Source organism: Blennius ocellaris (assembly GCF_963422515.1).
Source record: "Blennius ocellaris genome assembly, chromosome: 17".
In the NCBI taxonomy this organism is placed as follows: domain Eukaryota; kingdom Metazoa; phylum Chordata; class Actinopteri; order Blenniiformes; family Blenniidae; genus Blennius; species Blennius ocellaris.
The window spans coordinates 8,234,986-8,260,884 of record NC_137666.1 but is presented as its reverse complement, the minus strand read 5'-3'; the positions used below and the strand labels follow the sequence as shown (position 1 = coordinate 8,260,884).

The following is a 25,899-nucleotide window of genomic DNA, read 5'->3' as shown; positions in this document are numbered from 1 at the left end:
AGACTCTGACCAACTGTGGAGAGCGGCAAAAAGCCCGACTTGTGTTTCTGCCAAGATTACGCAGAACGGCGTCGTCATAACAAATAAGAGTCATCTCTCATCTGACTTGTGTAAACAGACAACAGCTTAAATCCAAATCCATGTGAATCACCTCCATATGTTATCAATGATCTTCTGCTGAGATGTACTCCCCATGTCAAACAAAGCTTGGATGACAACCACAGAAACGAAAAAAGAAAAGAAAAGGGAAATCACAGCCTGGAAACGGCGCAGAGGACACGACACATCCCTATGAGTTTCTACCCGGTTGAACCTGGTCTTCCTGACAGGTTTGTGTATAATCCTCATTAAAAGGCCAAGCGAGACCTCTGCACCAGGTTCCAGCTTCATACACATTGTGTCAGTCTTGTTTAATTAGGTTAAAGCAGGAATCTTTTCGCTCCGTGAGCGGAGGGGGGAAACACCTGCGGTGACGTCACAGATCCGGGTGCAGCCACACGCCACGTAGCTCCAGCCTTCTCCAAATGATTTAGTGCAGATGTACTTTTTAATTGGCAGTAACCATGTTAGTCAAGGGATACATTAAATTTGTATTAAATTATATTAAAATACATAGACTGTTACACAGTGAGTGGGTGTGATGGAGAGAGGAAGGGGGAGTCGTAAAAAAAAGAAGAGACTACTGGATTCGATGTCTTCTTCTGTGCCACGTCTGTGATATTATGCCAATTGGCGCAGTTTTTAAATGTGTTATTGTGTGATCTGCAGTAATCTGATCAATCCCAATGACAACTTATTTAAATCATTGATTGATCATGTGGCCACAGTCGACGTTGCTTGTATTTCCTATTTGTCAAATGGCTACAGAAGAGTGCTCAAGTGATGAGAGAAATGTCTTTCTGTTTACGTTTTGCTTTTAAGCACTCAAGCTCATTATAGAAAGCCTCTGCTCAACTCGATAGTCTTGGAGTAGGATTTATGAAAGGGACGCAAGAATGGCACTATGTCTCGCCCGAGGAGCGTTTGCGTAGATTTTCTTTTCTTGGTGTTCACGTTGCAGATTTTGTTGTTGTTTTTATTTATTAGAATAAAATCAATGGTTTTTTCCATGTTGCCAGATGGAGATACATATTTGATCTGAACATTTTCAGTTTTAACATTGTTGACATGAATACATTCTATATTATTAAAACTTGAGTGTAGATACATCTCCTCAGAAATCAACCTCTGATGCAGTACCTCATATTCTCTGTTGGGATAAGCAGGTTCCTTACAAAGTTGATTGTGCTCTTTCATAATGACTTTTTCCCTGTTATACTTGTGAAATTACTTGATTTGCAAGGTCTTTGAGATTATGTCAATCAGTGTTGCCTGAATCTGTGCAGTGATGGCAGGGGAGTCTCTGCAAGGTACCAACAGTACATTAAGACAGGGGGATTGTGTGGTTTTGAGACTCTTAACACACTCTGACTCGCATATAGTACATTCAAAACACAAGAATGGTTGGGTTTGAAAGGAGAGCAGCACACAGAAAGAAAGAGCCGGTTGGCTTTGGGGGCACTTTGGCCCCGGAGAGGCGAGCGCATGTCTCCCTGAATGAAACTGTCATTGCCGAGAACAAAGTGAGCATGCGAGCAGCACCGAGCAGACAGTGGCCTCGAGCGCTGCTCTCCATTTGTGGGACAGTGGGAAACCAGTCTTGTGTCCTGACTCCAGCTTCCTGCTCCCTCTTGTACGCCTGCCTCCATCACTCTTGCCTCCATCCGTCTGTCGGCCCCTTTTTGTTCTGTTCTGTTTTACACATTCTAACACTTCCTGCGATTTTCTGAGCAAATCCATAATTTTACTTGTTATTTTTATAGATGACCTGGCAGCATCCGGGAAAGTTAAAACTTTCTATCGGTTATCAAGTTGAGTCTCTCACTCTGGTTCTCGTACGCCAAGACCAAGGTTCTTTTGTGTGAGCTTGATTGTGTCTTTTGCTAGCTTGAATCTTCTGTTCCTTCTCTCTCTCTGTCCTTTCTCCTCTTTGCGAAGGACCACCTTTGGGAACAAACATGCAGTAGATGGTGTTTTTTTTTTTTTTTTTGTGAAAGGCAGGCAGATGGACCTTAATGGATGCCAAGCTTGGCGATCTGCGGGGTGTTGTGTCTGTACTCACCAGTATGCATCCGGCTTGGCAGAGTGTACAATGGCAGCGCCATCAGAACCACTCAGTCTGGAAAGGCACAGGCACCGAGAGAAGATGAGGCAGAACAATCAGAGCTCGATTTAAACAGTGGAAGTCTGTTCTCGGCAGCAGTGTACTGACTTAGCAATCAGCAAACACCTCTTTTTGTTTTTCTCCTTCTCTTTCTGGTTCTCACTCTCTCCTTCTCTCTCCCTCTCTCCCTCCGTCAGCAGTGTATGACAAATGAGTACAAAACACCATCTGGCTGCATCCATCCATGTGTGCCTCTCCAATTAATGATGTTTATTCTCTGTTAGACCTACCTATCACTACCATTCTTCTCATATTTACTCTTAATCGACTTCCCCGCATCTTGCCCTCGTTCATGTGTGATAGTCGGCTTTACCCACGAGCAGAATCACTCATTTGTTGACTGATTGGTTTGGATGCACCCTTAGGTCCTGTTTACATGACAACGTTTCAATCAAAAATGCATGGTTTTTCCATTAACGTTTCAGAAGATTTTTACATTCACGCAGCAACATTATGAAAACGAGCTCCATCTACACAGTAAGGACAGAAACTGTTGAAACAATGTGGTTTAGAAACACGGTGGTAACATGATTTGGCCAGCTCTGGTAGGCTTCTAAAGCTTACAGGCTGCTTGTATGTAGATGACTTATAGTCCACCTGGCAGCCCCCCCCCCCCCCCCCCCCCCCCCCCCCCCCCTCCACACTGTTATTACCTTCATCGAGCTAATGAAGGAGCTGCATTGGATCATATTAACCTCCTGATCTCCACCTCCCTGGACACCACAGCTACAACAGGCTGGACTGCACTGTTCACTGCTCCCATTATATATGTGTACGTATGAGAGAATGGCGAGCCCATCCCACTTGCACCAAGACACTGCATCTCCCACATGAATGTTAATCATCTTTTTAATTGGCTTCCTTGACTTGGTGACCTCTACTTGAGACGGCAGGACTGAATCACTATGTTCTCTTTTTCATGGGCTGCCGTTTTTTTTTTTTTTTGCTTTGCCTGTGTGTGTATGTTAATGCAAGTGTTGGTTTTTTGTTTTTTTTCGAATGTTGCATTCTGGCCTGGAGCAGTATAACCCCTGACTCCCAGCACCCCACTTGTCCTCCGTTTTTATTATTATCCATCTTCAATCCTCTCACTGTTCACTCATTTATGCGGCCTTTTGGTTCGTTTGTGCTCGAGCGAGCACATCCAAGGCAGATACCTCAGTTTTGTATTGAAACCTTGCATTCAGGAGAGCATTGGAGAGCAAACACTGAAACGGTGATGTATACATCACCTCCGATTAATGATCGAGATGTGATGAGTGGATAATTGGCATTGACCACTGACCACAGGAAATGTGGCTTTTCTGACACTTATGCCACTAAGGACCACTTTCCCCTTTTATCCTTTGCCTTTTGATTGACCCGTTTGTCGGATGTGACCACATCAGTTCCGTCGGGTAGAAACATTACTTACTCAAGCATAGACGCACATTTTTACATTCCCCTTTCCCTTTTCTTTTCAACTTTAAGGTTTTGCTAAATAACTGGCAAGTTCAGGTCCAACAGCTCCTCTTCAGCTGCTTTCCACACACACACCACACACACACACACACACACACACACACACACACACACACACACACACACACACACACACACACACACACACACACACACACACACACACACACACACACACACACACACACACACACACACACACACACACACACACACACACACACACACACACACACACACACACACACACACACACACACACACACACACACACACACACACGTCGATAATGTTGGCTTTAACTTCAAACACGTGAGGGGAAGCTCAAACAGGACCTTCTCTAGTATCCCACTACACCACCAGTACAGAGTAGGAAAAACATGGCTTCACACCCACAGTTGCACACACATGGATATTGAGGCTATTTTTTACCTGAGCTACCTCTTTGTATTTACGAAGGGAGAAAAGCAAAAAGAGAATATTTTTGTATACATTACCTCTGAAATGTGAATGCTCCTCGGTCAATCACACTGTTCTTAGTGGTGTGTGTTTATTATACTTCAGATGTTATTGGGGGTGTTATAGCAGACAGTAAACTAGTTAAATACTTTCACCTTTTTGTCTTCCATTGTGTTTCTCCGATTGAATTTCAAAAACATTCTCAAAAAATGACTCCCCTTGTAGCCACATTCTTTCAGCTGCACCCCCCCCCCCCCCCCCCCCCCCCCAGTATTTGTTTCTCTTTGGCTTTGTTCTTTCCCTCCCTGCTGCTGTGTGCTATTCTCTTTTTCCTCTATGTGGAGAAGGGCCATGCTGGTCACTCTTCGCTTCTACTAGTGAAGGTCACACCATCCCGTTTGCATTGGAGTAGTTACAGACCTCTGAAGAAGGCTGCAGTACCCATGTCTGTCATTCCAGTGACATATAGCCTTATAGAGCACAAACAACAAAAACAAATTGTGTTTTTGTCAGTGGACGAAATGGATGTTCCACATGCAGCTAATGTGATGCTTTCATGTCACATAGTGCACATTCCTCTAGTTCAGGCTCTGTTGGATCTGCAGCTTCCATCGTATGTGCCGAGTCTTTCCTGGAAGCTCATTTCATCACGGTAGGGACCAGGTCCGGTCATGCCTGTGGAGTGTCCACCACCCTCCCTATCTTCCTCCTCCCTGTACTCCATCTGCCATCCCTTCTCCGGCTCCAGCTCTCCGGCTCTTCTCGGGGGCAGACAGGTGGCTCTGACCCTAAAGACACAGCAATCCCGTAGAGAACAACCTGCTCAATCCTGGCCACCTTCCCTGCCCCCGTCTTCCTCCCGTTGCCTTCACTGGCTTCTCCACTAGTCCGTAGGCCGACTACTTCAACCAGTTTAGGTGCAGATAAAATAATACTGGATGAAGCCGCAGTTGATTTGCGTAAAGCCTCTACAATTGAATTCACTCGAACCTCTAAATCACGTTTTAAATAGAAAGTTCGAGTTTGTACTGGCACTAAGAGTTTACCGAGTCTGTATGTTTAGGATTTGTACAGAGAAAGATGGACCATTGATTTGAACATGATGGGAAGAAAATGAATCGATTCAGTAGAAAATCGGGTCCTTTTGTCAGATTCTGTGCACACAGTGAGGTTTGTTCTTCACAAGTCAGACGTTCACCAATAAGTTATTATAAAAACAATAAAAAGAATACTTGCCATGAGCAACATTTGTGCAGTGTATTAGTATTAACTGACGGCGTCAGACAATAAAATGATTTTGCACAGAAGTGTTTTGGGGATTATTAGTGCTCGTTTTAATAAATCGTAAATAGAGTCCTCACTTTTAACTGCAGATGCACTGATATAGAATTTATGACAGCAGTTAATTGTCTTTCTTTAATGGGAAATACTAATATTGTCAGTGTTACAAAAACAAGCTTTTTTTTTTAAATGGGAAGTTATTTTCCTGTATAATTGAAGATATTTTTGAACACCAGCGTCACGTTTAACAAAAAAAAAGGTCTAATGTGAAATATTTGAGATAATTATTTTTAATTGCTTTTCTTTTTGATGCAAACTAATAGCTGTTATAGTGTGTTCTGCTATTTTGATGAATTGCTTCTAGTGTGTGTGTATATATATATAACTATATTTGTTGTCTCACTAAACTGTGACCATACGGCTGATCTTAGTCTCTAGTTTTCTGACGTTCAGCTCTGTTTGCTTCAGCATCTCATTCTTATTGTCTGGAAATCCATCATCAGACAATAACAATGATTTAATTTTGTTGCTCATCAGCCTCTAATGAGAGCTCCTATCATAAATATGGTTTTGTTTGATTGATCGGTTGTGAAACCTACTGAGAGGTGTACGTCTTCTCCACATTGAAACGATTATCATGAGCAACATGAATGAATATAGGGTCGCTTCCTTCACAGTTCATGACCGCCAGCAATAGTTAAGCTTTCGAGTCCAACATTAGATCAAACATCTACCATAACAAAATACTCTGGTCGCTCCATTTGTTTTCAGACCACAAAGAAAGAATTTGTGTAAATAGAGATGCAGCGCCTGCTTGGACTCAAACTGAGAGCAGGTTTTTTTGGTTTTTTTTTTTTTAAAGCTGTCTCAGACCAGTTGTTTGGTTTTGTGCACGGGTTCAGATCTTTCTCCTGCTCAAAGAAAGCAAACAAACAGACCCGAGTTTGCTTTAACCGAACTAAGCAGGTTAGGTGTGAAAGCCTCCTCTGATGGATGGGATTTTTGTTGCGCGTCTGAGAAGTTTGTACGACAGAAAAATGCTGCTTATAAGCACATGGTGACATAAGAACAAGCAATAAGTTCCGTGTGACTCGGAAATTTGCTCCCCATGCTGTTCCGCTCATCATCAGTCTGCTCACGGAGCGAGCCACAGGAAATGGTGGAAATCCAAGGCGGGGAGAAGATTCAGATGGCAATAACGTTTGTGCCGAATGGCATGTTTTATCCCTCCGCCTTCCACCAGCCAACTAGTGATATAATATAAGGAAGAGTAGTCTACTAAAGTTAAGTAAATATGCTTAAATAATATATCAGTGAATAGTTGTCAAACAATGAATCCCCAAGCCGTACCATTTAAACAACTCTGAGGAGATCCGAGGTTGCTTCTTGTCTGTGAAGCCGCTACGTACATGGCCCTGGGCCCAACCTTTGCTCCCGTCACACCACAATTAGCTCTTTCTCTTTCATGCCCTCTCCTGGGTACTTCATTCTCTCATTTCTCCTTGAAACATCATCCTGTTGCTAATCCATCTTATTCATTTCTTCAGTCCGAGGGGATGTGGTCCTGTTTCTCCTGCTGTCTCATCCATTTAGATTTTTAAAGTCTGCTCCATTCCCCCGTGAAGGTGTGTTCTGTGTACACTGGCCCTTTTGGACCGTTTAGAAAATTGCCTTTCCAACTGTTGTAGAGTCCTTTTAATTTCAGCGCTCACACATACACATGCGCTGCAGTCCCTTAACCACCCAGGTCCCACACATCATTGTAAAATAACCTCCTCCTTAATCCACCTGGTTGTGCTTTGCTCCCTCCGGAGGGGGGGGGGGGGGGGGGGGGGTTTCAACTGTCCTAATGCAGCACGCAGGAAGCGGAGGCGGGTAACAAGGCAGGCTGAGAGGCCTGGGCAGTTTTAATCTGCCCTGGTCCTCCAGTGGCGAGAAGAGGGACCCCCGCAGGCCCCTGGCCAATCTCCCTGCCTCTCTTTGAAGGTCTCCTTAATCCTTTTACAGAGAGGCAAGGAAATGCAGAAGTGTGCATATGCCTGTAGGTCGATGGTAGCGAAGTCGCGGTTCCGACTCGTTTCCAGAGGCTCAACGCTGATCAAGAGTCGTGCACATTGTCTCACTGGCATTTCGCCTTCTTTCTTTTTTTTTGTCTCTCACACACGCGCCACTTTATACATTGTCCACCCACAGTAGTTTGCAAACTTCCCCGTGGCTAGCACCAAGGCCAAGCTTTAACATCTATTCAGTGGGAGTGCACACACACGCACGCATGCACGCACACACACATACACACGCACATACACACGCACGCACTGCTTTCATCTCTGCCTCTCCAGCGACAGTGTGTCCCAGTGTTTAGGCAGGAAAATAGGATTGTGTAGGGCTCAGCGTTCAGAGAGCCCAAAGGCTGCCCATCAAATTCACAGTCCTACAGTGTGTGATGCCTCGCTTTGCCAGCCATCGCTCAAGTCATTTCAAACTTCATTCTCTCAGTCCCACCAGCCAGCCCCGTACTGATGGCTCGCGTCGCCTCCTCGCTTTGCCTCTGTTCCATTTTAATGCCACTTGGGTTCATTTGCTTTGTTTATCTCAATCCCTTTCTTTTCTGTCTCCTTCATGCTTCTTTTGTTTTTAAGGTTGATGTTCACTCAGTCTGCTGCTCACTGGTTGTCCCACTGTGGTGAAACTTGGGTTGGGTTGCCTTCTTTATTATTGTTGTTGGTTTTCAAAAGCTTTGCTGAAATCAGGGGTTTTCCCTGATCGGGGGAAGTGTCGGCACTCGACAGCACGAACACCAAAATGATAACGAAACTTCTCAACTTTGCAAAGTAGAAATTGCGAGAAGCTTCTAATATTTAGTTTGCAATGGAGTTAGACATCAAATGAACCTTATCAGAACTTACCTTTTGAAACAGAAGAATATTTGGTTTTGCGAGGACTTCTTAATACGTCCTTAATCGGCCCTGTTAATGTGGGCATTAGACGTGAATTTTGAGGCTTTTTGAACGAATTGAGATTTACACATTTGCAGACAATCCCTGGAGCTAGATTATCTCCGGACCCCCTAGGAAGCTGCCTGAAAGGTAGTTCTGGCCCGCACATCCATCGTGCCTCCCGATTTGAAACCACAACCTGCAGGAGGTGCTGAGATCCCGGTTTCAGGAGAAAGCTTCTGTGATCGGCTCCGAGTCAGGATCTCTGAATCTGATGCAAATCCCCCTCGCAGTATTTAAAGCTCCCAAATCATCCCTGGCCAAATCCCTTCAAGATATTCCCTGCTCGATTGGATGGCATTAAAGGATCGCAGCAACAGAACAATACCCCGTCTGGCAGCGCGGTGGAACGAGGAGATGAGGGAGGGGCAGGGAGAGAGAGGTCAAAGTGGAAGGAGAGATTGATATGAAGTGGATGGTTGTGGAAGAGGGAGGGATTCTTGATTGGGGAGAGTGGAAGGGAAAGGCGGAACCTTTTATTGCAAGGAAAAGGTGAGCTGATGACGAGGCTGGCTGGAGACGGAGACAGCTGTTTATTAGGCTTTGCAACATGGTGGAACTGCGTGATCCCTCATGCTTTCAACTTGTAACATCATCTGTTTGTCAAAGCCAGAGCAGGCCAACAAGCTTTTATAATGTATCTAAATCGTGTTGTTAAATCTGTATGTATTTTTCCTAGGATATTTATATGAAGTTTAATCCGTTCCTAATGCTGTTATGCTACATGAAGTACCAGCCCAGTTTCTAAGGATAAACAAGATCACTCAGAATTTCCACCCTGCCTTCCCCTTGTACTCTTGGAAATGTTTTTGACGGGAAAGAAAACGTGTTTTTGGGCCATTTTTTTCTCCCCCTCCTTTCTTTGGTAAGCTGGAAGAAAAACACATTTTCTTCCTCTTTCTCCTCCTCTGCTCCTTTCTCCTGTTGGTGGCACTAAGTCTGTGCGCAGGTCTGTCAGCAGATATTGATAGGACGAGCACAAAGGCACCAGGGCTGCCCACTCCAGCACAATAAAAAGCTGTTATGACTCCCAATGATCCACAAGCCAGTGCCTGTTCCAGGGCTCAGCCTGGGCCTGCCACCCTAATGTTTACCTTCAACGTTACCCCCGAGATTTAACCTCAGCCAGGCTGTGCCCTGCCAGTTATAATAATGTTTCCTTGCAACATTTTGTCTTTAATACCAAGCACAGACCAGTGCGGCAGCAGACTGAACAGCGTCGGCACTTTAAGTCTGAGGCCCCGGAACTTATAAGCTTTGTTATGATGCAGAAAGGGAATGATTAAGAGAAAGAGTTCTCCACTTTGTAATGTGCCACTTTCAACTGTACCCCGGTAAGCTGCGTGATTGACAGTAATGGGGCGGAGCAGCCGTGATGTGTTGTAATAATCTGACTGGAGTCAGGTTCACTTCTATGCTAATGAGCTAGTGTGTTGGTGGTTTAGCATGACTAATGGCGCACATCCCCAACAGAGCTGTCTGGAAGTGTGGACGGGTGTAAAGGAGAAATAAAGAGGCTTTGCGGGAGTGTTGTGAAGGTATAAGACAGTGAAAGAGGGGAGAGTTGCAGGAGATTGCGTTGTTAGTCTTTTGGGGAAAGGGGAAAATACAGTTGAGGCTTGATTCCCTTGGCAGATACGTTCACAAAAGCTGAGACGCACGGCGGAGGGAGGAAAATTGCCTTTGAAAGCGCAACAGTGAATTTGAGAGAGGACATACAGCACTTACTGCAGCACTCTTTAAAGATGTTTCTTATAAAGGAGAAAAGGAAAACCGTTAGATGTGTTTGAGTTATCTTTTATGTTTTCTTCCTCGTAATTGATTGATTCACAGTCTTGTTATTGGAGAGCGAAAAAGGTTTGTGTTTTTGTGTGCCGTATGTGTATGGCTATAGCTCTATATGTGTGTATGCTTGCATGCGTGTACATCTCCAGCATAGTTTAGATTTATTCCACATGAATTCAAATCCTCAACATATTAGTCTTTTTATCATCAGCTTAGAAATGATGAAAATCAGAAGTACAGTACCTCAGAAAGTTTGAATGATTTATAAAAGCAGATGTATTTTAGAGGGCTAAAAACATTTTTAAAAAAGCCTGAAACAGTACATCCAAAAACAGCAGGGTTTTTTTTTCTATTTATATAATTATTGATGCACCTTTATGTGTGTGTATTGTGTACTGGATATATATAGCTGTATTTGGAAAACAAACCAATGTCTATTTGTGATTTCTGAGTGGCTTTTTTTTTTTTTTAGCTACCTCAGAGTTTGATTTTTAACGAAAACATGAAGATAGGATTTGTTGTGCAGGTTTTGTTTAGTTCCCCCCCCCCCCCCCCCCCCCCCCCCCCCGTCTCTACTGCAATCCAGATTGCGAGTTTGCTTTATTTGCCTTGAATTGATTAAACTTTCCCGTCACTTATTTATTTAGTGTGGAGATGTTTTGAAGCTCGCTACAAGTGCTCATTCCTTCCTCTTCTCCAACCCTCCACTTCTTCTGGAGAGTGTGGAATTGTTGATAAGTCGTGTTGGCAGCGTGGCAAGAGTAATCATTTCCCTCCAGATGTTAGAGTTTGGGAAGGAACCAAAAGGGAGTAGAGAAAGGGAGGGAAATCGTGGGGGTGGGGGGGGAGACCAGCTGCCGCCACTACCAGTTCCACCCCCTTACAAGTCATCTCCTCCCTCCCGGAGGCTCTCGCTACCACCTCCTCGTCCTCCACTCCATTCTGCAGATCCCCCCCCCTCCCTCTCTCATCCGCAGGTCTACACATACTGCCTCTCGCTGCATCCCAGGAGGCAGCCGGGGCAGGCTGTGTTTACTGCTGAGGTAATTGGAGTAGTTTGGAGAGAGCCTGACCCCGGCCCCGCTCAGGCCTAAGATATGTGTGTGTGTGTGTGTGTGTGCGTATAGTTGTATGTGTGCATACGTCTGTTTGTGATGACTGGCAGTGAGGCCAGGGAAGGAAAGCAGGCCTGAGCCAGTGTCAGCCCACTGGGGAGCAGACAAATTGGTTTTCACTCCGCTGTCTGTCTTTTCTTGTCTCATATTCTCAAGCTATCCCTTTCTTCTTCCTGCATGTCTCTCCATCCGTCCACCAACTCAACGACCATCTTTCATGGTTTCTCTTGTACTTGGCTGTGCAATGTTTTTTTTTGTTTGTTTTTTTCCCTCCCGGTACTGTTTTGTTCCACCTCTCTTTTTGTATCTCTCCGTCTCTCTTTGTTCGTCATTTCATCTATCTGAACTCTTAGCGGAGCTGCATAGACAGTGACTCCTGCCAGATATGAGCAAAAACTCCCCCACAGACACAGGCAAATTTGCCCCGGCCTAATCCAGGCGCCTGTTGAGTTCAACTGTGGGCGAGATGGATAACAAAGGGTCCGGAGCCGGGGGTAACGGCGAGACGTGTGGGGTGCAAGGTCCCTCACTCATCCTGTTACTTATTAACATCCCAAAACAAATGCAGCACATACCCTTGAACACGAGCGCTTCTGTGTGGAATAATGGGTATATTAGCTACAGTTTGTATGCGTCTCCCATAGTGGCACCGGCTTTGATCAGAAGAGGCATAGAAGAGTTGAAGCATGACAGTGATTAAGCATGCATCCAGTGACCTCATGGCTGGGTTGTCAGGTAGGCAGTGGGACACGGCTCACCTACTTTAGCTCATCACACCCCTTTCTCCTTCCCTCCTCCCCTTTTCTCCTCCTTCCCTCATCCCTCCATTCTTGCTTGTCCCTGATAGCTTTTGCCGCTCTGCTGATTTCACAAATAGGCCTCATTGATTGAATCTGATTCTTGTGGATAGAGCAGCTTTATTGAGTGGGTTTTTCGCTGATGGACAGGAGCGGTAGGATGTGTGTGTTTTGCACATGCATGTTGGCGATGATAAAGGGAAAACTTCCTCCTTCCTCATTCAGTAATCCAGCAGCTATTCCTCTCCTGGGAATTCCTGCAGCCAGATGATTACACACATACACACAGACACACACACGGTCCTGGTGGGAGCTGCATCCGAGTGAGTCTTTTAATGCAGGCTGCGCCTGCTGACGGAGGAGCCTGTTAATTGTGACGACACCTTGAGCAAGGCAACATTAGAGTGTTAACTGCCCTCCCTGGCACTCTTCATCATTTATCGAAGCTGCACCTCTACAGCAGGAAGCTGGCATAGTACACCCGCGGCTACCCAATTCAAGTCCATCCATCTCCACTCCAGCAGCATCACCAGCTCTTCTTTCTTTTCTTTTCTTTTTTTTTTGTTTCTTCTGATCTCACACCTCCAGTCCTCAGCCGTATTGGATCTGCTGTCTAAGTTGTCTTGCTCAGACCTTAGCGCCAGAATTCCTCGCACTTCTTCCACTTCCTCAGTGTATTACAAAGAAAAGTAAAAATGGAAAGGAAGAACTGTTGTCGGACAGAATATTTCTATTTCGATCTACGTGAAAAATGATCTTGTTTCAGGTGTAAATCAGAAACTTATCTGCCTGGGTTTTTAGGTTTAGCTAAAAAAAAAAAAACGGTGTTGCTGAGGAGATGGAGCAATATCAGCTGTCCTCCACTGAGAATACACACATTCCAGACAGCACACACCTCATCCTAGCAGCAGCAGCAGCATCTGTGCTCTTCCCCTCTCGCTGCCCTTTGTTCAGCATCTCTCTCCTCTCAACAGGCAGCATGCCACGTATGCAGAGCTGGATGGATGGTGGCATCCTCTTCCCCCGCGTCCATTTAACCCCCACAACCCTGCCGATCCATCATCATACAACACACACCAACACACAAGCAGCTCTTAAACATTCATATCTCAGCATGCTCTTGTCTCGATCTGCAGCCTGTTACTAAGCAGCCCCCATATAATCTACCTCTCATATAGAGTCTCGCCTCTAACGACACCCAAAATGTGCTCATTATTGTGATCTGATTTATAATGTTAGGCTGCTGTTGGGTGCAGCCAAACAACTAGGGCCCTGCTGGGACACAGTGTGTTCCTGTGTACCTGCACTACATTTAACGGCATCAGGGAACTGACTTACTGCACGTATAGTTTCAGTAACACAATGTATAGAGTCTACGGGTCTCCATATGGCAACAAATGCAAAGATGAGTTGTTGTTGTTCCTACTTATTAGTCTCTGATAGTAATGCACATGCAGCACTCTTCACAATTTGCATCTGGTGGCTTTAGACTCACTTTGGGTAGTCATTTTCTCTTTACTTTTCTCTGTTTTGTCTAGAAAGTCAATTTGACCCATTTCCAAAGAATTGCTGACACAGTTGTAGTGAAGACATGCACAAAGAGAATCAAAGAAGAAAAGCAGCCGCTTGAACGTCACGCATTTGTAGCGGGGTTGTTGTGGAAGATTGTGTAGATCTGATTGACTTGGTGGTGTAAGTAACAAACCAGCATCACAGTGAAATGGAAGAAACGGGATATAGAAGAAATATGTGATTCAATAATATCCACCCAGGAGTTTTCTAGGTGTGAATGGCAGCTATTTCACGGCTTGTTCATTCATGCGTAGAGCTGTTTGCTTGGAGATTGCAGCATCTAATTAGTAGTGATTTTGGCTCGCTGCTGAAGAGGGTTCAGTGGCCCGTGTTAGCATGTTAGCCATTGACCCTGACCATGTTCATTTAGAGGCAACGCTGCTTAAATGACCCTTACCCAACCCCACAGACTGAAAACTGTTTGTGATTGTTTCTAAAAGATAAAGTGTCTTTTTAAATTACCGTGCTGATGTGATGTTCAGCTGATGATTTAATTTAGTGAACAGCACAACATTTTGCAACTTCACACAAAAATGATTATTAACAACATTGCAGCTGTATATCTGACGGAATTTCTTGAAAAGTATTTTATGTAAAGGCTAAGCATGGATGTTACATCACTCGCGCCTGTATTCGGAGCATCTGATTTGTCTGAGCAGGGAGAAGTGCTGCAGCTCAGGAAAATCTGGTGCCACTGTTGTGTTTTAAGACTTCCCCCCCCATTAAAAGAATAGAGGCAGAGCACAGTGGAGGTACCGAAGGAGAGGGAGAATTTTCTTGCTTCGTTAATTGGCAGCTCTGTGGTACACTAAATATTGCGCACGCACACACACACAGGCACACACAGCTGAATATTGCGACTGCTCTGAAGCCACTGCCTTATATTTAGTCAAGGGAGACCAGCCTCTGTCACTTTTTCTCTTGCTTAACCTCGCTCTTTCTCTTCCTCCCTCTCTGTGGCTGCGCTGAAGAGGAGTCTCAGGGGAGGGCTTAACTCTGAGCCCTCGTTCTTTTTTCCTCTTCTTTCTCTCTTCCCCTTCCGCGTCTTTTCTTCCCTTATCGTTCCCCGAATGAAGCGGCAGACTGTTGTTGAACTGTGAATTAGTCCAGGAGACAGTGTGTAGATAGAGTAGAGGAACGGAGGCGGTCCAGTGTCGGCGCTCTGCTAACAGCCACATGATGTGTTTACATGCAGAAGGTGCGTGTGTGTGTGTGTGTGTGTGTGTGTGTGTGTGTGTGTGTGTGTGTGTGTGTGTGTGTGTGTGTGTGTGTGTGTGTGTGTGTGTGTGTGTGTGTGTGTGTGTGTGTGTGTGTGTGTGTGTGTGTGTGTGTGTGTGTGTGTGTGTGTGTGTGTGTGTGTGTGTGTGTGTGTGTGTGTGTTGCAATATTGAGCAAAAACAGTGTCACAATGTCCTCCTCAGCAGATGTAAAAGGTTTGAAATCATGAGGTTGACTTGAGGTCAGACAGGCATCACACAGCCTCTCTGCACTCTTCAGTGGGAGACTCAAGGCCCTGCTTAAATGATGATGTACAACCTGGAAAATCACAGGGGCTTTTGTGTTGTCATGGTTATTGAGTGTTCGGTCGCTTCAGGGGAAATGGAGTTGGGTGGGTGGGTGGTGGGTTGGGGGGGGGGGGGGTAGGCAGAAAGAAAAGGGGGAGGAATGGATGGGTGAGAGTGGGAGGAGGGGTGCTATCTTAATTGCTTTCCGTGAATAATTTCAGTCCCCTAATTTGGCGATAATGACAGTGGCTGCTGCTTTTGTATTTATTTATCCAAACATTAATTGACAGGACTGACATTAGCCAGGGCGGTTATTGCGCATTTGATTGCGCACATGGGAGCAAAGAAAATTACAGTAATTATCATTCTGATATGGATTATGAATATGCATTCCCACACTTAATGTCTCTGTCAGCATTTTAGTCACAACAAGGCACTCCGCCATGACAACAGCACTTTAGCTTATCTCCATTTCTGTTCTCCCCATAACCAAATCCAACTCGCGTGGGGTGGAGACAAGAGGACACGTCATGTCCGATTGGTTTAGCCGCCCCTCTCTTGCTTTTTAACACCCCGACGCACGCTCAGGTGAAGTGGTTGTCTTGTGGCTTATAAACGGGTGTCAGCGGACGTGAACTTAGCATGAGATGACGAATTAATGTATGTTTGAAATGCTTGTCTTTTGCAGGCGGAGGGAGAAGACAATTTGAAGAAGATGCAGCTGATGGAGCTCGCAATTCTCAATGGGACGTATAGAGACAACAACATCAAAACACGTGAGTGAGCTGCAGTGAGAACACTTCTGCCACACACAGTCCATCCATTCTACACCAAACACGACTAATCTTTTAACTGAACAGACTACATTTAATTATACTAGGAAAATATAGCTTTTTTTCCCCCCTTCCCATTATTTCACATTAACGAACATTGTTTACGTTGACTAAATTAATGTGTAATCGGTTCTCCTGTGTACATACCATCATATTATCTCTGACCACATGCAGACTTCTCTCTCCGAACAGTTCAGTTTGTCTTCCATCCATGAGTAGGAGTACCTCTGTTTCGTTCTCCATATTTCTTTCCTCCTGGATCATCCCTCCATCCACCTTTCCCCTGCATATGCTCTGTGTTACTTGCTCCTGGCAGACTTCAAACTTTGAGCACATTGCCGTACTTCACCTGCTAAACTTTGCATGTCAGTCACTCGATCACACATGTACATCCTTTGGATCTGTAATCTCCAAGTTATAATTGCAAGCACAAGCAAATCACAGCCAGCCCTCATCCTTGATGTATATGTCACTTAATCCAGAACCTGTGCATGCACCATGTTGGAAATGCAGTCTTAAAGTGGGCTATCCTGTATGCTTGGGCTGAAATGTATTGTATAAAAGCTTAAGTGATTCATATCGGTGTTGGATTTTCAATATTTAACAACTTCCCAGAAGGTAGCCGTGATAAACTAGCCTACCAGCTAACCACGGTTTCCAGAGCACTTGATTCCGTAGAGCTGCCTATGGGGAAGCTTGTGTGGCACGGCTCTTAGCACGTGCTGATGCATAGCCTCTGGAAGAAAACTATCTGTGTGTTCATTTGTCATGCAACTGAAATCGACTGGTGACTGTGCAGAGGACTGCAATTCCTGTAAAATCGCGAGCGCCTCAAAGTTGGGGGCGCCTCCTCACTCACGCCAGGTTCACAATTGGTTTTAGTTTTCTTTCGTGAAAACGGTGTCCTTCGCACAGAGTCCCGGCTCGGCTTCTGTTGACATGTTTGTCTCATGCCATTTCCAGTGGCTTGATGTGTAGCTGCTCTGGTGATCGGTATGCTTCAAATGCACTGGGATGACAGCAGTATTATGTGCTTTTTGTGTTTTGGTGTGTGGGGTTATTTTAATTTTGTTTGGCTATGTTGACCTTTTTATTTTTGTTTTGCAACAGATTGTCGCTTTTGTGGTTCACCACCATGATCATTGCATGGACTAATTTTCCCTTTTGCTCCTCTCCTCTCTCCCCTCCTCTCTCTGTCCCTGCCACTTCCTTTTCTTTTCCTCTTTTTTGTATTTTCACCTTTCCACTGTTCATCTGTGATAATGATCGACCACATGGCACTTTATCTCTTGTCCTCTTTCTTTCTTTCTTTCTTTCTTTCTTCTCCTGTCCTTTGCTCTCTTGCTTATGGCAGCCACCCTTGCGTTCTCTCTTGCAGCGGCGGCAGCAGCCGCTCAGGGCCCCCGCCTCATAGCGGCCCCCACAGGTCAGGTGTTGCCTCCCCAGGCACTCCGGCCCCCGACACCAGCAGGGGCCCCCATCATGAACCTCATCCGGCCCACTCAGATGGCTGCCATGCTGCCCAATGGCACCCCCACCCTGGTGCCTCCCACACCGGATGGCGGGCTTATCTACACCACCCCTTACGACTACCCTTACGCCTTGGCACCCACCTCCCTGCTGGAGTACCCCATCGAGCACAGTGGGGTTCTAGGTAAGAGAGCCTGGGGGAGCATGGGTGCCGCGGCCCACTTTAGCCAGCCCGGACAGGAGGGCAGCTTGTTTTACCCCGGAGTCGGGGTGCTGGACGCGGCTTCCATGAGCCACAGTCAGGACTTGTTGAAAGGTAAATATGTCGTGTCCACTTGAGGATCAAATCAAAGTCACTGGGTGGATGTGCTGGTGGAGCTCTTGGTGATGGGATAAACCAGATATATGTTGCTCATATGGACTCTATGTTATGGTGGCAAAGGGGGACAGCAGTTACCTTGTGAGGGCGAGGCTATTGGAAACGTCTCTTCATTATGCAGGCTGAGGTTATTTCCCCGTTTCAGTTACACTCTGGCCCAACAGTCACGCTCTCAGGTTTACATTGCCTCCACTCTTCGAGGACTTGCCTCTGTGTGAAATGAGGCGCACTGAAGGAAACGCACTCACACACACGCAGCCTGCTCTCTAACCCTTTCATGCACTGGCCTGGAGGCATATTCAGTCTGGCGGCAGATCCCCCCGGATTTCTGCAGCTTTTGAAATCATTTCACTGCGCTGTTCTCTGCAGGCAGGCCTTGATGCCTGCAGATAGTCCCTCTCTCGCTCCCACTGGGGATGTTCATTAAATTCCTCCAGTATTTCCCCCTTTCTTCTCCTTCCCCCTCTCTCCATTGTCTTAGGTTCACCCCACTTGAACTTGAGCCCCCGTGCTAATACCCGACGTCCCACCTACTTTCTGTGTCAGGAGGCCAGCTCGGCACCTCGATGGCTCCATTGCTTATATCTTCATGGTGCTTTAAGCTCGACACTTCTGCTACCAAAGAGATGCCAAAAATAATCGAATATGTACAGTCTATGTTTGTATTTGAGCCAGTAGGGACAGGAGAAGCCTATGTCTGCTGCTTTCAAGCTTTAATTTGACACACAGCTCCTATAATGTAGTCTGTGGCATCACTTGGCACCGGCTGACACGGGCGTGATTCCAGCCGACCTGTGCGTTTGAGGTGCCGGTGCGGCTCACGTGCAGAACGGACCGGGGCAGCGGACTGGCTTTTCTCTTAAACTTGCAGGGTTACACCAGCTTAGTGCATTTTATTTACTCACTCTATCGATCGGTGCCTTCAGCTACACGGGGGGGGCCCCCGTGGAACGCGCTCGCTCTCGTTACTCGCACTCCCTCGCAGACTTGGCTCGGGACGCCCGCGATACTGTATCCAGCCTCCGCCGGCTTCTCCGAGAATAAGGAGATGTCAGGCCATCTGCTACTTTCGGAGTCATGTAGTTGGCTGCGTAGTCGGCAGGAAGAGCTCGCCGTCTACAATGCCAGAGCTAAATCCCCGTTGAATTTTGTAACTTATTTCACATGCGCCCTTCCATCCCCCTGCCTCCTCTGGGAAGGCTTGAATTCTTTTTCTTAATTCCTTCTACACGTTTTTTTTTCGTGAAACCTGAACACACCGTGCCACACAACAAACCTTTTGTTTGTGCCGCGTACGCCTCGGCCTCGTGATGAAATCAGTTGTGACAAATATTGTGGGCAAAAATGACAGGCCCTGCCACCGATGAGCAGATTGACCTGGAGAGCGGTAGCGAGAGACGGGGGAGAGAAAATGAAGGAGAGAGGGAGAGGCAGGTGGTGTCTGGCGCGATTCAATTACCATCAGAGTGGTATTGGATTTCCCCACCTTTCAAAATAAAGAGACAAATTTCTCTCAGTTCCTCTCTGGACCTCACAGGAAGACTCACATTATTTTTCTAGACAGTCAGGAGCCCATAGCCTTTACCTGCCCCCCTTTTCAAGGAGCCCACCCCCCTTTTTATTACTCTTGAGCACTGTGGAATTTTAGTACTTAAGTTATGCTTTTTATTTTAAAATACCAAGCAAATCTCCTATAAGGTGTATTATTTTTTTCTACTGCATTTTTTACATGTAAAAGAAAAGAAAAAAACCAGATATGAGTGTTATGTGTATATGTACTATATTCTGTAATATGTTATTCTGTGTATTGATGTATTATCCAAACATTATATGATAATGGTTAAAATGTGAATGTTCTTACTGTAAAAGATGACTGTTTCTCCCCTCCCCAAAGTGAACGGTTTCTAACCTTGTGGACCTGTTACAATCTAGGTGCAATGGCTACTAAAGTGAGACGGCATGACACGCGGGTCCATCCTTACCAAAGGATTGTGACCGCTGACAGAGGTCAGTTTAGTCTCTTAGCTACACTTTGCTATTGACTGATGCATTTCAATGATTATTATGCCTCAATGCCTTAGTTGGGAGTTTGTACATTGTCTGTATTTTTTTTGTTTTTTCCTATTTTATTTTTTGGTTTTTCTTTCCCTCGCCTCTACCACCTTTCCCACCCCTCCCCCCCCCCCCCCCCCCCCCCATACATCCACACGCCAGCTAAATGGTTGATTGTGGTATGCACATTTTGTTTACATGTAGTACTTAACATATACAGTGTGTGCAGACTGTGTATATGTCAAAGCTCAGGCAAAAGTATATCTTAATAGGTTTGGGTTTGTGCAGCTGTGAAGCCACGGCAGGTAGTGTGTTGCAGGCAGTGTGGAAGGTGTTTAATGACATTCCTGTGATGTGAGATTAGAGCCTAAAATGGGGCAGGCTTGTACCCATACATGATTTATCTCCTCGGCTCACAAGGAGCAGAGGAAAAAAAAAAAAAGAAAGAGAAGCATTTCTATACTGTATCTGAGAGCCACAACAGGCAGGAGACAAGTAGCCACGCTGCTGCCAGTCACCATTTCACCTTGAAATTTGAATTTATTTTGGATTTTTTTTATTTTTCTATGGATGATAGACACGCACAGGCATAAGCTGAGATAGCTCGCATTCTCTGCAGTGTATTTGCAAGTATATTGAAATCAAGCTAAACACGCATTTTTTTAATATTTCAGTTGTACTTGGAGGTACTGTCATTTTATATTTGAGCATTTTATATCAAATGTATTTATGGTTTTTTGTGTATATTTATATTCTATAAAAGATATACTGCTAAATAAAGAGAAGGAATCGGAAAGCATCGATTCATCTATTCATTGCACATGTAACACTAGCTCCAGTTATTCCTCACCAAACACTAGTTACTGGTATTAAGTCTCCTTACCACTAATCACACTGTTTGTAACTTGCACTCCAACCTGAAAGACACTAAAAACACTAGATTTATGTTTGTCTGTTCAACTTCTCTCTGCTTCTTTTTATTTTGTTGTTGTTTTTTGTTTGTTTTTGGGGGCAATGTGTGCTTAAATTAAACCACTTTATTTGGGGCGGGGCTTAGTAGATGGGATCATGACGTGAGCCCGTCATGATTATGAGATTAGCTGGGTTCATCTCATACTGCCGGGGGATTAAGGGGGGCAAAGTTGAGGGCGGGGGTGGGGGAAATTATAGATTGCATTCATTTTATTGTTAAAATGATGTCATTCCAGTCTCTTCTTGCTGACACTAATATCCTTTCTATCTTTTTTTTCTGTTTGTTTTGTTTTTGTTTCTAACCACCTAGCCGCCACCGGCAACTAACACATGACCTTCTGACCTCTGAACTCTTCACCCAATGACGAGCCGCCCCAAGCCTGCCTGCTGATCAGTTAACTGGTAATTGCCTTTTGCTAGCCTCTCGGACGCAAGTGAGAGAGAGAGAGAGAAAGAGAGAGGCGCCTGCCCGTACAGTTACCCTAACACGTTCTGACATTAAAAGAAAAAAGAAAAAAGAAAGAACAAAAAGAATAGAAACCAAGGAGAATCTTCACAGAAACACAACGAAAACCCAACCAAGTTGTGTATTATTCATTTATTTTAATTTTTTTCCCTCTGTTCATTGAGTTCAATTCCCATTCTTTCTCTTTCTTTTTCGTCATGAATCATACACTGGGTGGACGTGATTGTGGTATTACTCATGAATCTGCACTGAATTTTGAAGCAATAAAGACCCCCGACCCCGCCCTCCTCCGATTGCTCTGATTTGGTGACCTCACTCGTTTTGTCATCCCAGTTGACGCAAACCACTTGGTTTCAGAGTGATGGCATGATATCCTCCCCAAAAGCCCCCCCCCCCCCCCCCCCCCCACCCTTTTTTCCAAAAATCTATATAAAAAAAAAAAAAAACTTGTCCTTTTTTTGTCCCGGTGAGCAGCGACCTGCTCGCCACCCGCCCCGACACCCACCTGCTGTCAGAGAAAAAGAAACAGAAGGAACGAGAACACACACTCACATTAACTTGTTTAATTTCTGTCATTTTCCACATGTAGTTCAGTTGTTGAGCTCTAAAATGTAATTACGAGCTGACACATTCTGGGTGTGCCCCTCTAAACAGCTTCCTGTCTGCTGTGTTGGGTTTTCTTTTTTTTTTTTAAGCATGGCTGAAATGATTGCAAAAAAAAAAAAAAAAGCTTTTTCATGATTTGTGTTTTTTTATTTTCTCCTGTCTTCTTTTTTTAATTGCTTTTCTTTTGAGTCATTTGTTTTTTTTTCTTCACTTGATTTTTCTGTTGTTCACATGTGACTAATTAGCTAAAATAGATTTAACCAAAATAAAACAGATAATTATCTCTAGATAACACAAGAATAAACACACAAACTAATGTTTTGAAGCAGGCTGCAGAAACGATGAAAGTGATGAAGGGCAAGATGGGAAGGTCACTATTTGGGCTGATGGGTCTGTGTGAGTGTATGTGTGTGAGCGTGTGCGTGTGTGTGTTTTGTTTTTGTTTTTTTGTTTTTTTAATACTACAATGAAAGTAGGGTGTGTTGAGGCTTCGGGGACATTGGAGCAGTGCTGATGAGCGACTGTCTTTTGCTATGCCCCCCATCCACACTACATCCACTATACAGTGCCTGATGTATTTAGACAAATTAAAATATCTCAATGAGTTTAGCTGAGCTGTGATCACAAAGACAAAAAAAAAGAAAGAAAGAAAAAAAAAAAGTATTAAGTGTGCATATTTAGCCAAAGGGTTTTTAAGTGAATTATATATCTGCAGTTATGCATCTGTGTCACAGAGGGCTCTCTTTGTGATTCTGGAGTTTGGAAGGGTGTGAGTTTTTGGTGCCTGCCTTCGGCTGAAACAGACAGCCACTCACGTAGATGATTTTTGACCCATTAGCGTCTGTTGTTTTTGTTTTTTGTTGTTTTCAAACCCCCCCCCCTCCTCCTCCCAGAAGTGAACATAGGCAATTAACACTAAATCAACACGCTACTCGATTACAGTGCATCGCTAGGGGGAAGGACACTTTGAAGTTTTTTTGTACATAATCGCTTTTTGTCATCATACCCAGCTTCTGTTTTCAGTTGCTTTATCAGCCGCATTGCCGAACAATTCACTTCCTCATTTTTCTTTTTTTTTTTTAACTCATCTCATTATTCGGCCAAATTTACATTTTTCTTTTAATGTTGTGCGTATATATATATATTTTTTTCCTTTATTTTTTATTTTTGTAACCCTATTAACATTTTACCACCAGTTGGGACGTGTGGTTGGCACACTTGTAGCCTTCTCGCATGTTGTAAACGTCTATATTTTTAATCAGTTTTTAGGTGGAAACTTTTAACACTCTTCCAAAAAAAAGAAGAGAGGAAAAAAAAAAGCGCATCCACAATGTGTCAAACCTCCCTGTGATCGCAGTCGAGCCTCTGAGCCCACAAATCTTTTGTTCAACTCTCTCAAGAAAAAAAATAGGATGTGTAAGCCATGCCTGCCTGTTCAAATTGCTTTATACATGCGTTATATGTATCTATATATATCTATATATAATCTATATATATTTATATATATATATATATATAAATGTGTGTGTATATATAAATATATAAAAATGTAGATATCTGTCATTGCATATACAAATACAGAAGAGAACAAAAACTAGATAATTTTACAGGGTGCTGGAGATGAGAAAAACATTGAAAAATCTATTTTTGGCAATTTTAGCTTTTGATACTTTACTTGCAGTTACAAAATCTGAAAAAAAAGAAACAAAAAGAAAAAGTTTAAAACCGTAAAGGAGGGGAAAACGGAATGGGTGAAGAGGGGAAGATTAAAATTAAAAAAAAAAGAAAGAAAAAGTGCTGTTACCTTGAATATGATTGGACAGGAAGACGAAGACAGTGGTGACCCCCCCTGGGACAGTTAGCGCGGATCAGACCCGAGACGGAAGACGCCTCGACGGTTTCAGAGGATCGAATCAAAAGTGCCTTATCAACAGTGGTTTCTGTTTTCTAGTATTCCAGTTGTGTTCAATAATATCCAGCACCCACTTAAAGACGGCGCAGAGAAGGAACGGCTCGTGTTAAACTCGCTCCGGAGAGCGGAGCAGGGTCGCCGCCCGCCGCACGGCGGCGTTACCGAAGTTATTCTATGCAAAAAGAATAGCAGTCGTTTTTTTGACCAGCTAAAATATGTGCCATGGTTTTGTCTTCCTGAGATGATTTTATTTTTCTTCTTTTCCTTGACTTGATGATGGCCCTTTACTCTGCTGTCTGAGCAGCCTCTGTTCTCCTTTTCTTTTAAATCATATGAAATATTGTCTCTTTTTTTTTTTTTTTTGGTTTTGTTTTGGGTTTTTTTTTTTTTTTTTGACTGTGATGAACTTCCTAGAACAAAATTTGAACTGCCAATAGCAGCCCGGTAGGTCTGCAGATCATGAGCTGAGAATAATGCATGACGTTACAAGGGAATGAAGAGAAAAAAACAAAGAAAAAAAACAAAGTGGGCTTCGTCCCCCTTTGGTGCCTGTTTGTTTCAACAGCTGCAAACCCGACGCGTCCAGTCGGCGTGGCGGCCAAGCTATCCATACCATCACCTGGTTTATGACGGGTCTCCTGTCTCGCAGCTATTGAAACAACTGGCACTTTATTGCCAAAAGGTGAAATAAACTCATAATATTCAATCGAGGAAGTCGTAGATCCAACATAACCCTTGGCAGTTTTTTTTTTTTGGTTTTTTTTTTCTACTCATAGCTCTTTCATCATGCTGTTACACCGAAAGGTCAATGAATTTATTCTTTATTCTTTTCCCTTTTTTTTCCCAGTGTTATTGTTTTAAATTGAAATGCAATATTAAAGTGGAGCAAGAGATGGCTATTCAGCATTTGACAGTATTAAGAAGAAAAAAAAAATTCCCTCTGCAATGTTACAACTTGCTGTGTCATTTGGAAAGGCTGGATAAGTCCATCAGGTGAAAGGTCGACTCTTTACCTACCGTATTCTCTCTGGCCTGCCTACTTCATGTATGATAATGTAATTAACAGCCATTGTTACAGGTTTATAATGTATTTTTCTAATCTCATTTTATATGTATATTAATCATGTTTGAGTGCTTTTTTTCCCCCTCCCTCCTATTTTTTTTTTTTTTTTTAAATGACTCTCCCACCCACCCCCCGCTCCTCCCCCTCTTTAAACGGCCCTCTCTTCCTCCCCCCACGTCTCTTTTACACCTTGAAAGCTGTCTCTTGTGGGGAGTGTTGCCTTTTTTTTCCCCCCCTCCACCTCCTGTTATATTTTGTTTTTCTTGCCAATCCCCAGCTTGTTTAACTCATTAGCTACTTTATTAGTTTTCTTGTCATAAGTATTTTTACATGCTTGCATTTAGTTTTCATGGTGTATGCTGTTATTTTTCTTATTAACCTCTTGGCATTTATTTTAATAAAACATTCTTAGTAAGAATTTTACTAACTTGCTGATATTTTGTCTTGTGTTTTTAACCAGTTTCATGAATGTATTACCTTGGTCTGGTTCACGGACTAACACGATTAAAACCAGTGTCTGGCCACCACTTCCACTGACTACGTAAAAGCACACACACGCACACACACACACACACACACTGCACAGAGTCACGATACACACCACCCTAACTGGAAAGTGCACGAGTTGATAAGCGTCCCCCCCCCCCCTCACGCCCCGCTCACCTCTGTGCTGGAGAAAACCTGCTCACACTCTTCGTACCTGCCGTCCTCCGCTCAGTTCCAGCGCTGCCGCTGCTGCTGCTGCGTCTCGCCGTCTCTCTCCGAGGCAACTCTCTCGTTTAGTTGTCCTGTCCTTCTGTGTCACTGACCCCACCGCGACCGGGAGAGGGGTGGGAGGGGTGGGGGTTACTCTGCACGCTGCTTGAGGTAACTGGTTAACTTCTTGGTGAGCTGTTCCCTCCTGAACAAAAC

General features: G+C 44.3%; 1 protein-coding gene across 8 annotated transcripts in view; it reads left to right on the top strand.

The window, feature by feature from the left end:
* Window positions 1-25,414, top strand: part of qkia (QKI, KH domain containing, RNA binding a) — a 78,570-nt gene extending 53,156 nt beyond the window's left edge. Inside the window, exons 5-8 of one of the 8 annotated variants that reach the window (XM_080512865.1) lie at window positions 15,923-16,010; window positions 17,422-17,721; window positions 19,849-19,923; window positions 21,251-25,414. In XM_080512865.1, the coding sequence (XP_080368991.1) occupies window positions 15,923-16,010; window positions 17,422-17,721; window positions 19,849-19,923; window positions 21,251-21,267 (480 nt within the window). In that variant the 3' untranslated portion in view covers window positions 21,268-25,414. Of the gene's footprint in view, window positions 1-15,922; window positions 16,011-17,421; window positions 17,854-19,785; window positions 20,937-21,250 lie in introns of those variants that run through there. The other 7 variants (XM_080512862.1, XM_080512867.1, XM_080512866.1 and 4 more) reach the window with 7 other exon arrangements.
* Window positions 25,415-25,899: the final 485 nt, after the last annotated feature.